The sequence below is a fragment of the Cariama cristata genome, unplaced genomic scaffold, assembly GCF_000690535.1.
Source record: "Cariama cristata isolate BGI_N322 unplaced genomic scaffold, ASM69053v1 scaffold4275, whole genome shotgun sequence".
In the NCBI taxonomy this organism is placed as follows: Eukaryota; Metazoa; Chordata; class Aves; order Cariamiformes; family Cariamidae; genus Cariama; species Cariama cristata.
The window spans coordinates 32,722-47,066 of NW_009617952.1; the positions used below are offsets into that span (position 1 = coordinate 32,722).

Sequence of the window (14,345 nt, forward strand, 5' to 3'; positions counted from 1 at the left end):
TGTAAGTTATTTCTCACTAATGCTCTAATGCCTTTGTCATTAAAATGCATTTTGTTGGCAACAAGTTTCTGCAGAAACTTTACTATTTTTAATTCATAGTGTATATGCTCTGCATTCAAGGGTTGAAAGAGAAAATTTTCAAATCCCGTTATATCCTTCGGACAGTTGAAGAAACATGATTTTGATAGTACTCAGAAAAAAGCTGAGATACTGTATGAATTCTATGGTAATTATCCATCGTAATTAACCAATAAACACTTCCAGGACATGCAGTCCTTTAGGCTGATAAAATGTCTTCGTTAGTTGCTACTCTGTGAATTTAATTGACTCCTAGGTTTATGTCTTCAGTAGGAGCTAGTGAAGTCATGAAACAGAGTCACCAAATCCAGAATTCACAATAGGTTTGACAGCTGATACAACTTTAGCATGCCATGCGAAGCTGGTGGATTGTCTCTCTTTCTTTCAGCTCAAAGACCAATAATGACTGGGAGCTTTGTTAAGACCAAACTGATACCATGTCATAACATCTATTATCACATCTATTATTTGTGCCCATCCAATGTGACTACCACAGCATTACAGTCTCAGGACAGCTGTACAAATAAAGAGGATGAAGGTAGTCATGCTCATGTGGAAATGACAAATTAGCTCAGTTAAAATGAACAGAATATTATGCCTGCTCTGCCATCTGATGCCAATAAATTCCTTTAGGATTTCAATGCCTTGTTAATTGTCTAGGTCAGGAACTACCCATGCCAAGACTACGGTCTGTTATTTTAGCATATCCTGGGCTTGACCTGCAGTAAGAAACTGACTTTTGACAAAACAAGACTATTTTTTTTAAGTAAGTATGCTTCCTAAGACAAAGACTGCAAATACTTCAGAATCATGCAGCAAAGCATTTAATACTGTTTGGAAAAGGCAATGGTCAAGGTTATTTGGAATTACTTATTTTGGTTGCCTGAGACACCAAAGAGCATCTGATTTTGAGAGTGCCCTGAGCACCTAATTGTCTGAAAGCACAATGTTTTAAAGGAGTCTTAATTGAAAATCAAAAAAACTGGTTCATGCTACTAGAGTGAATTCTGTCTTGCTTCTCATTCTTGATAAAGTCAAAAATACAGTTATTGCCTTCAATTAGGACAGAACCCTCTATTACAGGCTATGTGGATGTACCAGTGATATGTGAAATGCATTTACCTTCTGTTTACATGAACAAAAATGAAAATGCCCAGCAACTCCACAGAATCAGATTGTAGGCAAATAATATAGTGCCATTTTTCATTCTGCTCTAGACTGGCTTGTAACCAGACTTTCTCATTTTACCAGGAGCAGGACAGAGAAAGGGAGGAAAGCAGAGCATTTTGGGGGCAAGAGAGGAGTGCACACAAAGGCATTCACAGACAGATGTTTTCTTTTGTAATATGCTTAGTGAGGTGCGAGCATCTGCTGCTGCTCTAACCTCTATCCATGTCCTCTCCCCTTTTGGAAGAGCAGGGCTATTACACAGCAGAGCCACAGCTTCCAGGGCCTGTAGGGGTGTCCATTCTGGGAAGTTTCCACTCCTCCACGGTAACTGTGTAGGACTGAGACCAAAGCTATTTTCACTGTAAGGCAAGGCTCAAAAATAAACCTTCTAAATATTAACTTTATCAAGGTGAGATAAATCTGAGAAAGCACACAACTCAGCATAAAATCCACTCTCTTTTCCTTAATAGAGCAAATTTTTCTGTGACTGTGGGTTAAACAGGGAGTGAAGGTCAGACTAGTATATGACATGTACTTTATTCTCAGTTTGTTCAGAAACAGCAGATCGTGTAATGACTTTTCAGTATTAGATAACTTTTTTATAGTCAGATTTTCAGCCGATTAAATGCAGTAGTAACTCTTAGTGCCTGACTTTTCTCAGCATCTGGATCATGCTGCAAACTACTGGAAAATTCTATGCTCTTTTATCATATTTTTCAATGATCCAATATGCTACAGGAACATAGTACCTGATGATGCAGCTTAATATTCAGTGACACATCACAGAAGCACAACAAGTCACAGTGAAGTGCTGAAAACATTTTTCACTGCGTACTTTGTTTTGTGTTTTAAGTCTGTGAAATCACGGAAAGAAAAAGTATCCAATAAGCCAGTGGGTGTCACTATTGTGTTAAACAAACACTGAACAAGCTATAATTGGGCACTGAAACTCTAAGAAACACTGTTAATGGTTGAAAGCAGAGAGCTGCAAATTAATGATTTTAGACCACAAATAATTAACATCAGATTAGCTAATAAAATAAAATTAACTTTTGCTCTGATTAGTTTTATTGAAACAAGTCATTGATTGGCAATTTTTGGTTGATTCAAATCTATGAAAAAGAATGATTTTGTAGAGTTTTGTCTTGCCTCATATGGAAAAGCTTGCCAATTTGCAGCAACTGAGAAAAACACTATTTTTAGTATGGTGGGACAGGAGAACCAAAAGTATTTAGGAAAGTAAGATGCTCAAGACCAAAAGGAAGGACAATTTAACAAGATCAAAACTTGAAAAATTTGGAAACATGTCTAATATGAAAAATGCCTATTTACAGATGCTGTAGCTGGACATTGTATATGAAGAACAGCCTCAAAGACACCTTACAGTGAGGAGAATGGAGTGTTCCTGTTCCTATTCCAAATTCTGGTAAGTGGGCTTAATTCCCTACCAGTTCAAATCCTAACTCTGGAGCCACAGAACTGCCCACTGCTCTGCCCAGTCACAAAAAAATGTGTGGTCTGCTTCAGATATAGATTGAGAGGTCTCATTTGTCTAGGTCTGGTTTTCTATGGTTCTCAGCGAATGTAAGTGAAATGCAATAGAAATGCTACAGAAACCTGTAACTGCTCTCAGGCATCTTCTATTTTAAAACTATATCATAGCTAATAGACTGGGAAAAATGATCAACAAGTGTGAGGGTCTAAGTTTCCTCAGATGCTAGTGTGCATACATCTTTGATAGTCAATTCAACTAAGCACATGTATTTGAGATCACATAGGTGGATTTTACATATTCGTTTCATGAGTGCGCAGCTTGAAAATTCAAATACAAGTGCTGGATATTCCATGCAAGTGACAGACTGCCATTGCAAACTGACATGCAAAAAAGTATGATTTAATAAATGTGTCTGACTCCCCAAAACAGACAGAATTTGCAGTTTTCCAGTTAGTGAATCTTAAATATGTTTACACTGTGCTGTAAATCGGACACAGTTAACCTACAGGATCTACTAGGGAGATGTGACAACCCACAAGATCTATTAGGGAGATGTTACAAGAGGAGTGATGCCAGAAGACAGACATACTATACTGTTAAATTTCACCATTCTTACCCCACTGCCCTGAAGTATACATCAGCTGACTTTCTAACTTACCTGTGACAACCAACTGACTTAGCATCTCTGTGAATGCTTACTCCTTACAATTCATATGCCAGAAAATGTGAGACCTTCCTCTTAGATTTGTTTGCTAGGTTCCCTCCTACACTAGTATGAAAATAGGCCACTCGCTTCATCTGCAAAAGAACGAACATTGGTCTTGCTGAGTTATATTTATTATTCACTTTGCTCCAGGCATTTCACATGATCTCATAGAAACTAGATCAGGTTGGGTCATGAATAGGCGCTTGCTTTCTAAATCTACTTAACTCTATAAACAAAGCCAAAGGAATTGAATGGGATCAAACTGTGGGGTCGGCACAGGACAGGTTTACAATCGGTCAGTGCTAACTGCAAACATTTTTTTAACTATCTAAATTCTGTTAGAGCAGCCAGTGTTTTTGGAGGCCTCTGATACAACACTGCAGTTATCAAGGAAACGACTTCCCAAGTTAGAGAAAAAGGAGGAAGTGGAGGAGGGGCTTCACTGACTGTTGGACATATTGTGAGAAAATTAAAATCATGGACTTTATGGGAGACCAAAGAGGAACAGGGGGAAAAAAGTCTAAAACAATGAAGTTGCTGTTTACCCCTAATTAAAAACATTGGCTGCTACTGCCTACCGGAAGACCATACATCTTGACTGGGAAAGAAAGGCAGGAGAAAGTCTCAGTTGTTCCAGGCTGGCACTAAAAATCATGTAGAATGGTTACTGGCATATACACTTTCACTAATGACTTTCTCCCCTCATTGATCTGTTCTATAGTTCTTAAATGAATAGGTATAGTAGCACACGGTATGTGCAAAGGGCTCTAACAGCATGTTTTAATGGTGCCCTATAGAAGGAGTCCTTTTGAGTTGTGACAGGACATCAAGAGGTAAATATTATAACATAAAACTAATTCCAACAAGACTGTAATCCTAATTAAACAGAAGTCGAATTTCCATTGTGATGTGGACAACTGTAATGATATCAGAATGAGGTATACAACTAGCAATGGCAACTAGAATGTTTTTCAGACAGTGATTTCTTGCTAATGAATAGTAGTGCAAATCTGTTGAGACAAATAAAAAATGACAGGTACACAAGCTCTTCTAAAACCCAATATAGCAACCAATGCATAAGTATACTGGTTTTATATAAATATTAAGTAAAAGTTCAGCTATTTGCTCCTACTTTTCTTCCAACTTACTCAATTTCAATGCATTCAAGTATGGCCATGGCAGTTTCCTTTTCTTAGTCCCATGGTCATCTTTTCTCTAGCTAAAACCTCAATTGTCTTGTCCACTTACAATGAGGAAAGGCTTTCTATGTTGACATTTAAAATATTTTCAAATGGGCAACTAGAAGGCAAAGTCTTAATTCCCATTGCAATGAGTCAGCTGCACAGTTTTCTTACACTGTCCTGGTAACCACAGCTTCAAGTAATCATACTTAAATGGCATTCAAAAAAATGGATAGAAAGAAAGGTCATTATGCCAAAGACAGTAGGGCAGGATTTTCCTATGGAAACTTCAGAGTATACTACACTGCTGACAGCCATTCTACTTAACTCATAAACCTAAATATATTTAGGAGTTTAATTTTAGGTGTCTATTCTCTTATTACCCTAGTTTTTTACTATTTTAATGGAGAGACATTAAGGATGAGGACTACAGTTACATCATACACAGCATACAATGTTTTTAGTTTTACAAAATGTGAACACACTTCACTTGTCACTGGTAATTACAAATAAACAGAGCTGGTTTATATTAAATCTAAGACTTTTGTTCTACCCTAATTTTAGTTGAAATCTTTGTTATGGATTGACTGTAAGCCTATGCCAAACATAGAAATAACCTGTTTGTTCACGTTACTAGCTAAATTTCCAGTGGGCAATGCTTCCACTGGAAGTCTAAAAAGGAAGGTAACATTCTAAAAATCTGTAAAATGGCAGTGTCATCAAATACCTGTCATAGTGTTTTATACGTAAACAAAAATCCCTCAAATGAAACTAGCAACAATATTTTCCTCACAGTCTGCTGACAAAGTGAAACCCTTATCAGATGGGCACACCTTAACTTTGAAACAACACAACTGCTGTTTTATCAGCAGATAGATATTCTGACTTCTCTAAAAATCCCCTTTTCATTAGTGTGTGGAGAAAGACGTAGGGAAGTGGCCATTAGCAATGTGCAAAACAAACTGCTTAGGTTCTTATTCAGATATTAAACTATCACTTGTAAGTTGGACCTATGACATCTATCTAGCATAAAGTCTACATTATGATACAATGAGCATCTGTCCTATGGATAATAATTCCTATGCATTCCACCAGGTGTATTACAAATAAAGCACTTTGCTAAATAGCTTCTCCCCCAGTACACTTTTTAGGGGAGATAAAAGTTAATAGAAACTTTCCATTCAAACTGGAACTATATTTGGAAGTATTCAGCCAACAGATTCAGAATAACTTACGAATGGTCATGTTCCAGCTAGTCTAATGAAGGACTTGGTTGCAGTTCTTGGAAGAGTTTGAATAACATGTTTAATCAATTCATAATAGGTCTGACCTTGTGTGTCTCTAACATGGATGATACAGTAGTACAATAGCAATACAAAAATGAGACAGTTTGTCCTTGCTCCCCTGTAAGCCTTAGATTACCATGTTCAGTGGAAGATATGAAGGGAGTACTCTACACCTGACTCCCTGTGGTAAAAGAGATTATAAAATAAACAAAAAATAAAAATAAAAAATAGGTGGACTGGTCTACATATATCAATGTAACTCAATATACATACTGATGTAGCTCACTCAGATGCTGCCTTTCTCATTCAGTCTCTGCAAAAGCCCTGATACTGCTGTTGGTTTAACAGAGCTGAATAAAGACTTGTTAACTTTGAGGGCTGCTATAAGGTTGGCTTTCCAGGTAGTCTGGATGAGATTATTGTTCCGTTGCCTTTTACCAGCAAGTACATGAATTTTCTAAAATATTTTTGTGCTTTCAGCAAATGTTTGCTGAGGGGGCCAGCTCATCCTTAATTTTGACAGCCAGCCTGTGCTAAATAATGAAAAAGGAAAAAATACAGTGCTAGGCAACCAAATTTATACTGTTGCCCTGATCTCAACTTCTTCACAGAGGATTATTTAATAAACTGTACATTTCTGAAATTTTAGGCTTGCATACTGTACAGTACCAGAGGCTTTCAATGATCATCTATTTCTTGCACTTTAAAGACATGATTAGGGAAGATGCAAAACTCTGAGGAACCAGCCTGGGAGCAGGATTCAGACAGAAAAGTAGATAAAGCAGATGTTTTGCATTCTAGGACACCAACAATAAGATAAACAAATCCTTTGTTTTGTAATGGGTAGCCTCCACAAAAGCTAGGAGAGCAAAGTTACTGTGTCAGAGTGTAAAGGCAGAACACAGCTAAGTTTAGAAATCAACAGGATTGTAGGATGAAAAAAAGCTTAAGTAATCCTATAGAAAATAATTAATCACCATACATTAGTACAGAAAATATTTGCAACAATCTATCTGAAGTGGTGTTTAGTTAAGACATATTTCATGTATAGTCTGGTAAGTACTTTTATTTCTTGCATATGAACAGAAATGACTGCATGATATATAAATTCATATTACATTGGAGAGACTTTATCCATTAGTGTGCATATGTATTTCAGAGCTGTTTCAGAAAATGGTAGAATTCTCAGACTCACATTTGCATAATGACATTGGATTTATTTTCAAATGTTTATTACACTTCTAAACTGAATCAGTTCAGTTTACCTGTGGTGGGGAGGACAGCTTAGGAAAGAGCCATAATGACTGCAGTGGGTATTTATTATTGACTGATTGTGGGCGTGTGATTCAGAACTTCCAGGCTACTGAGACAGAACCAAAATCAGGGAAATTTTCTCTAGTTTCAAAATCAGTTGTTTTTAATTGGTACTTCAGATCAGGTTTTTGGTATCCAAAACAGTCTATTCAGTGGCACAGAGAGACACTGCAATGCTGCTAGTCAAAATACTTTTCCTGGGGTGCCCTTTTGTTAACACAGTGGTACAGAGATAGATGCATCCTAGGCCCCTATTATGAAAATCCTACAGCATGGAGGACTTTCATATAGACATAATCCTGGAGGATTAGGATAGGATCCAAGGACACCAGGGCAGTGATCATGACACAGCAAAGCATGCAGCTCACTGCAGAAGCACAGGAAGGAAAAGGTGTGTCTTGCTTTTTTGGTGACTCAGGTGGTACACAGACAAATGGGGCGTGCAGCTCTTCTAAAAACTGATCCACGATGTTCAAGCTTTTTAACCCTAACCTTTAACATTTGTACTTTGAAAGAAAACAATTTGCATCACTAACAAACAGTTTTTCAGTTGTTCACTAATCAGGGCATGTATCTAAGTAAGTCTTTTCCTCATATAACGTTTAAATTGTTTGCTATCGCTATATAGATCTGTATTTTGAGAAAGAACAGCCAAGATAAACTAGTCATCACTGGCCCATATTTCAGTTAACAAATAGCAACATGCACAGTTACTAATTTTAGTGTATAATATGAAAATGCCTTGGCTTCATCAATGTTTTATAATTATTTATAAGGCAAAGACAATTTGGATTTTCTTTTCATACTTAGTGCATTAAGCTAGTAAGTCTGCAAGCTCTTCCAGAATCACCTAACCCAAATAAGAAACACCTTAGCTCTCATACTAGTAAATGGCATAGACATTCTCTTTTAACCAACCTCTTAGTAGAAAACAAGCATAAATTTCTAAACTTAATATATATTAAGAATGACCTTTGTCTAACTACTAGATTGATCTCAAAGAATCCTTAACACAAAAAAGGTGCCACAATTGTTACAAACCTAATTTACAAGCAAACTTGTTTACAAATAATCTTAACTTTCTTCAGTGATAGCTGTACTTCATACCAGTGAGAGAATTATGCTAGTTTGCTATATTCAGACTTGTTTATGTCTGAATATTGATTTATGTCAACCATATTGATTTTAAAGAACAGCAATGTGCACAAAATGAACAGTATTTACAACAGTAATTATCAATAGTTCTAATCGTCACTTACTCTTGATCCTTTTTCTGGAAAGCACCGACAAACTGAACAATCCTGTCCCCCACATGGGCCAATATATGCATATCCTCCCTAAAAATCAAAAGTTTATAGATTTATCAATACGCAACAGACAACAATCAGTTCATCAAATACTGTCAACTGGACATATTATCCAATTAGATGATTTTTAAGGCAAAAGATTTGGCTACCCTTGCATACCCACAGGGCAATTTCTTTCTGACGAAGAAATCTGGCATAGCAGCAAACATCAGAATATTGTGTAGATCTTCAGCTTGACACATACGAACCATTTCCAATGCTTGCTTAATAGAATACACACATCTATACATTTAAAATCTTCCTAATCTTCTTGGACTTCTCATCAGCATAAACATGCTGGCAAAGTAGAAGCAATAAGCAAAAGCTTATTACTGTTGCTGTAGAAGGTGAAAGACATTACCTGCAAGTTATGTTAAGTAATGCTAAAGATTACAGCTAAATACAACTACAGAAATAGGCTGCATCTAGAAAAAATTTTAACAGAATCAGAATTTAATTTGTAATAATGTGAAATGTGTAACCCATCACATTAGGTTAGATTGTTTACCTACAATTAAATGATAAAAGGCAAAATAGGCTGAAGAGCAACAAGCCCATACAGCGATAAAGCCCTGTATTTAATTCCTGTCTATTAAATGAAAAAAGAAGCATGTGCATGGTGTAATTATGCATTGCCTACTATTAATTTACTTATTTCTTGTATTAAAACTTTCTGTCATTGTCCTCTTAATAGCAAAGAAGTGACTACTTTGTTTCATCAAATTGCAATGAGGAAAAAAAGCATATTCGAGGAGAAACTAAAACACAAAAAAATGTAAATTCAGTAGATTTATTGTGTGGTAAGTGAACATGACTTTATTATTCTTCACTATTTCCCAAAGTGTAGTATTAAACATATACCAATTATACACACCATATGCATTTATAAACTAACTTGGATGGTTGGAATGTCCACTAGATGACATTATTTTTTCAGCAAAATTGTGTAAATGATCAAAGTTGTTTCAAAAAGGATTTGAAAAGTTGTTTCGACAAAGACTTAAAAGATTTAAGAACAATTTAGGTAAACAAGTAAACACTGATAACATGAAAATATTTGCTCAGTGTGGATTTTGTTTTTATCAAGGTCAACATTGTTTTGTTACTGGTTTTAATAACCAACAAAACACTGTAGGTTCATACTTCAGTTTTTCAAGGAGAAAACATTGACAAATATTAGATAAGGAGCAAAAATTCTGTTCTTTCTATCTACAATATTTTTAGAATATCTGGTACTCCCAAACCTCAGAACAAGAGGGTATGATGGTCTCTCTCACAGATTGCTTCTCTTTCACACACTAGGTTTCCCATGAAACTACTAATCTACTCCACACCAGTCTCTCATCTAGTTATTAAAAACTTGCCTCTGCTGGAATGTTAATGGAATGCAAGTTTCTAATAACATGTAAGCTGTTACCCTTTGTTCTCATTGAACATATGTATTTTTAAAAAACATTTCAATTTTCAACAGTTCAACTAAAAAGGGATGACTTTGGGAGAAAACCAACAAAAAAGAGCTTTTAAATGTTTGAAAGAAACAAAGACGACAGACTTGATAGAAGTTTCAGTGAGGGCATTGCAAACATAAGGTTAATATGGAGGACGGTACAGAGAGGAAAAGAAAGTAGATATTGAGACTATATTATATGTGAAATTTTGGCTTCAGAGAGATGGGAAAGTACAGCGAGGCCCATTTAAGATCTAGGCTAACATACAGAGAAGGGTTTGAAAGCTAGATTTTGATATGTGCTATAATATAGAGCCATTGAAGGGACTTCATGAGGAAGGAGACAGACTGGGTGCATGAGAGAGGTATTTTTACGTGCAGCTTTCCAAAAGCACCTAAAGATGCCGAAGTTAGAATCTAGAAGAATCCAAAGGACAAAATTACAAAATAGTTAAGCTGAGCAACAAGAACAGAAAGGAAAGTTAGAACTGCAGAAATACTGAAAGAAACATCACAGTTTTCCCACAGAACTGTAGGTCATTTTGGTGCATATAGCATTACTTATTTGAACTATACTATCCTATCTATCACCTGTCTAAAGTGAGTATCAATGTCACTTACCCCATCAATTTCTTGTGCTGCAAAAACAATCAGCAGCCACCTGATTTGAAAGAAGGAGAAAGCTAAATTAAAACTAAAATTCCAACATCCAGCCTCTAAAAAGTGAGAAGTGTATACACATGATTAAGTCCTGTTTGGGGTGATTATATAGTAAAACAGTATATTTATAAAGGGTACTCACCATCAAGAAATGGTCAGCATATGCTACGTATATTTGTCTTTTTAGATTTGTGAGACTGAGTACAAACAGATAGGCATGAATAAGACTATGTAAAAGTCCTTGTAACTTCCCTGTTGTAACCTATTTCCAATCCCACAGTTAGGAATGGTCAGAAAGGCACCATTCCAGACAGATTTCTCCACAGAAACCATGGGGCGAAGATTGAGCAGAGATGGAGGTGATCTGTATCTGTCGCAAAATGAGTTATCTGGTGTTGTTTCTCTCTCTCAGGGAGAGAGCAAGAGAAGGCAAGGAGCAAAGCAGCACTCAAAATAGCCACGTGATTCCAGACCAGCTGCTGGGAAAGCCTAGCTCCATGCCAACCATTGCTAGTGATGGACTACAAAGTTGAAATCCTGTCTTTTATGATTTCTACATGCAAAAAAAAGAGGATAAAGTAAAACAAAAAGGTAGCTCAAAATTTCTGCAGCAATACAGGAAACAAGCATTAATTATTATTAATACTAACATTATTATTAATGAGAACTAAGGTGCTCACTCATTATATGAAATGATAAATTAGATAAGGCCATAACGTATAGACTATTGTGTATTATTCTCCAGGCTATAGTGAAGCCTGTATCAAAATTACTCCAACCTGCAAATATTTAGGCATTTAGTAAATTTCCCAAAGTCCTATTGAGATCAGCCTCTATTTTTCCTATGTTATTCACATAGTCAACTCTTTGAAGCACTGAGAACTGTGCCAGCAAACCCACGATTATTCTCCCTGATTATTAATTATTCATAGATACAAACTGCAAATTATATAATCTGTATATGCACTGATATATACTAATAAATTCAATACTGACAAATTTAACATATTTCAGCCATTTATGTACATTTATTCTATACGCTTTTTAAACCTGTGTCATCTGCTACTTTTTTTCAAATACACAGATTTTACATAAACAAAATATTTATGAAAATAATTAGTGGTAACTGAAGACAGAAGCTCATACTGTCTCTTGTTAAATGAGAAACAAAGGACTGATTAAACAATGTGAGATCGCCAGATTATCAGCTACAGCAGTAAATGGTAGAGAAGTTTTGTGCATCCCAGTAGTTCATCCTTTAATGCATCAAATAAGTTTGTATAGAAAGAATTTATCTTCACAGGAACACTTCAACAAGGTAGCAGACATTAGCATTGGTTTGTTCTGTGACTGTTACTAATTTAAGGCCATTTTTGCTTCTAACCTTCTGAACTTGCAGGCACTCTGTAAATATTTTTTCCCATATCAACGTTGGCCAAGTGAGTTATTTTTCATTTAAGAAAATGCAAAGTTCTCATGAAACCGTTGCACAACTGAAATGGAAATCTAATGATGTTGTTCTTGATGCATGGCACTGTAGTCTCCCCTTTTTCTGGTCATACATGGCAGGCAAGTGTTTGCTAGATTGTTCTCAGTCATTTCAAAATCCCTGCCTCCTGAAGCCAGACAGACATTGCCTATGTATTCAAATCAGCACAAGACTGTTAGAGGTAAATCATTCACAAATAACGCAGAAAAAGGCAAGAAGAGCTACCTTGGAGAGATGGCTGGAGTAGGAGGCTGCTACATTGGGGAACACCCGAATAACAAGCAGCCTGGGTTTGCACAAACCAAATAAACATGAAAAAGACACTGGAGAGAGTTCAGGCATATTAGCACAACAGAAGACTGCCTAGCAGCGAGGGTGTCAGGTTCAAGCAAGGTTCATTTGCTAGGCCAGGTTCTCAACTAGAAAAGCGTAAGTTCACATTCCTAAAGAGCCTGGTGCATGAAGTTTTATAAAGAAGGAAAATTGGATTGACTTTTCCTAGAAGATATTATAGAGATGGAATCATTGATCCCACACACCACTATGAAAATTCTAGGCCACAGTGATCCTAATCTTCTCCTAAGGATCATCTTCCTCCAGACAGAACTCCTGCCACAGCTGCTAGGAAGTATTTCCATCATAGTCTCTAAAAGTTTTCCTCGTGCCTTTTAATAATTATCCCTCATCTGCAACATTATTCTGGGACAGGCATTCAGGTTTGAGTTGGTCATTACTTTTTCTTCTCCAAATACATTCATCACTAGATTGGAGGAATAACTTTCCTCTTAAAACAGACTCAGAATTATAGTTCCTGTTTCCTACTACTTAAATAGTGTAGTACCTGAAATCTAAATGGTATAAACTTACAGACCAGCAATCAAAATCAAATACAATAAATTATCGTATAGGCTTATCAAATTTATGACAGGCTACAAATTATTTAACTGGTGATTTCTTATTAGTGTTAAATTGATAGCTAATAATATATCTCAGTGACTGTAGTTAAAAAATTTAGTGATCTGTAAAACTCACCAGGCAGCTGTGATAAGCCACTTAATCCGTTCAAACGAATCCTTTGTTAATGCCATTCACGCTGACTGAGGATCTGTATATGCAGCACTTTTTTTTTTCTTTCTTTTTTTTTAAAAACCAGCAGGTCTTCTCTTTCCTTCTGTTTGTGGATGGTCTATAAACACTGTTCCATACTGTTGTTGTTTTCCCCTCTGAACCTGTTTATATTAAAATATACATCTGATGTGCAAACATGAATAATTACTGGATAACCAAAATATGTCTTAACTGCTTACATGTGTCATACTGCACAACTTCATGTTAGCACTACATTATATTATTCCTATTCAGGCCACATTTTATTTTATCAGCAATCCAATTATTTCAAGGGGACTATATATGAAATTACAGATCAACATAAAAAGGGTAAAAGATTTCAGCCTAGAAAAGAGATAGTCTTCAGTCAGTGTGTGAAATAATGAACAAAGAGCACCTTGCATCCTTACTTCTTGAAAAGCTATCATACCCAAGATTTTAGCTAAAGACATTTAAAAAGAAGATGTGACATCTGTGTACAGTAAAGATCTAATGAACTTAAAAAAAATAATCAAGAAAATATTGGCTATAGTTTCAAGACCAGACTTAGCAGTGTCTTCTGGGCTGGACCAGTGTCTGTGTGTCTATCTGAGCAAATGAGGATTACTCTGAACGCAGAGTAATCCACACGCATTTTCAGCTCAAGAGTTCTACCCACATGCATGGATAGATGACAATCGTTGGAAACATTACCTAGGGGTTTTTTAGCTTTATTTTTAGAATATTTTTTTCACAGCTTTTGCCAGGGTTTAGGAAACTGGAAGCGCTAAGCACAGGACTGACCAGAGGCCTCTGCAGTCCTAGACAGTCAAATTTTGCATGTGTAAATTAACTACACAGTGTATCCGTGACCTCTGACTTAGGTCCAACAGCATATATGCAATTTTATGTGCAAACATGCTGCACCAACCTTTTTGTAAGCTCAGGCTTCACACATCCAGAGAAATGGCCAGCTCCTGTGCAAACTTTTACATCCCCCAAATAAGAAAAAAGCTGTGATCCTTTGTAATAAGACACATCTGGCAAATGATTCACATTGGTTATTTCAAATTGAGGGCTTAAGAGG

At 36.2% G+C, this 14,345-nt stretch overlaps 1 protein-coding gene across 1 annotated transcript in view; it reads right to left on the reverse strand.

Annotated features, from left to right (window-relative positions):
* Nucleotides 1-13,260, reverse strand: part of COL4A4 (collagen, type IV, alpha 4) — a gene marked incomplete at its 3' end in the record, with an annotated part of 45,464 nt that extends 32,204 nt beyond the window's left edge. Inside the window, exons 1-3 of the mRNA XM_009700668.1 lie at nt 13,205-13,260; nt 10,645-10,684; nt 8,490-8,567 (exon numbers count right to left, since the gene is read on the reverse strand). Coding sequence (XP_009698970.1) covers nt 8,490-8,567; nt 10,645-10,684; nt 13,205-13,260 — 174 coding nt within the window. The remainder of the gene's footprint in view (nt 1-8,489; nt 8,568-10,644; nt 10,685-13,204) is intronic.
* Between the last annotated feature and the right edge of the window lie 1,085 nt (nt 13,261-14,345).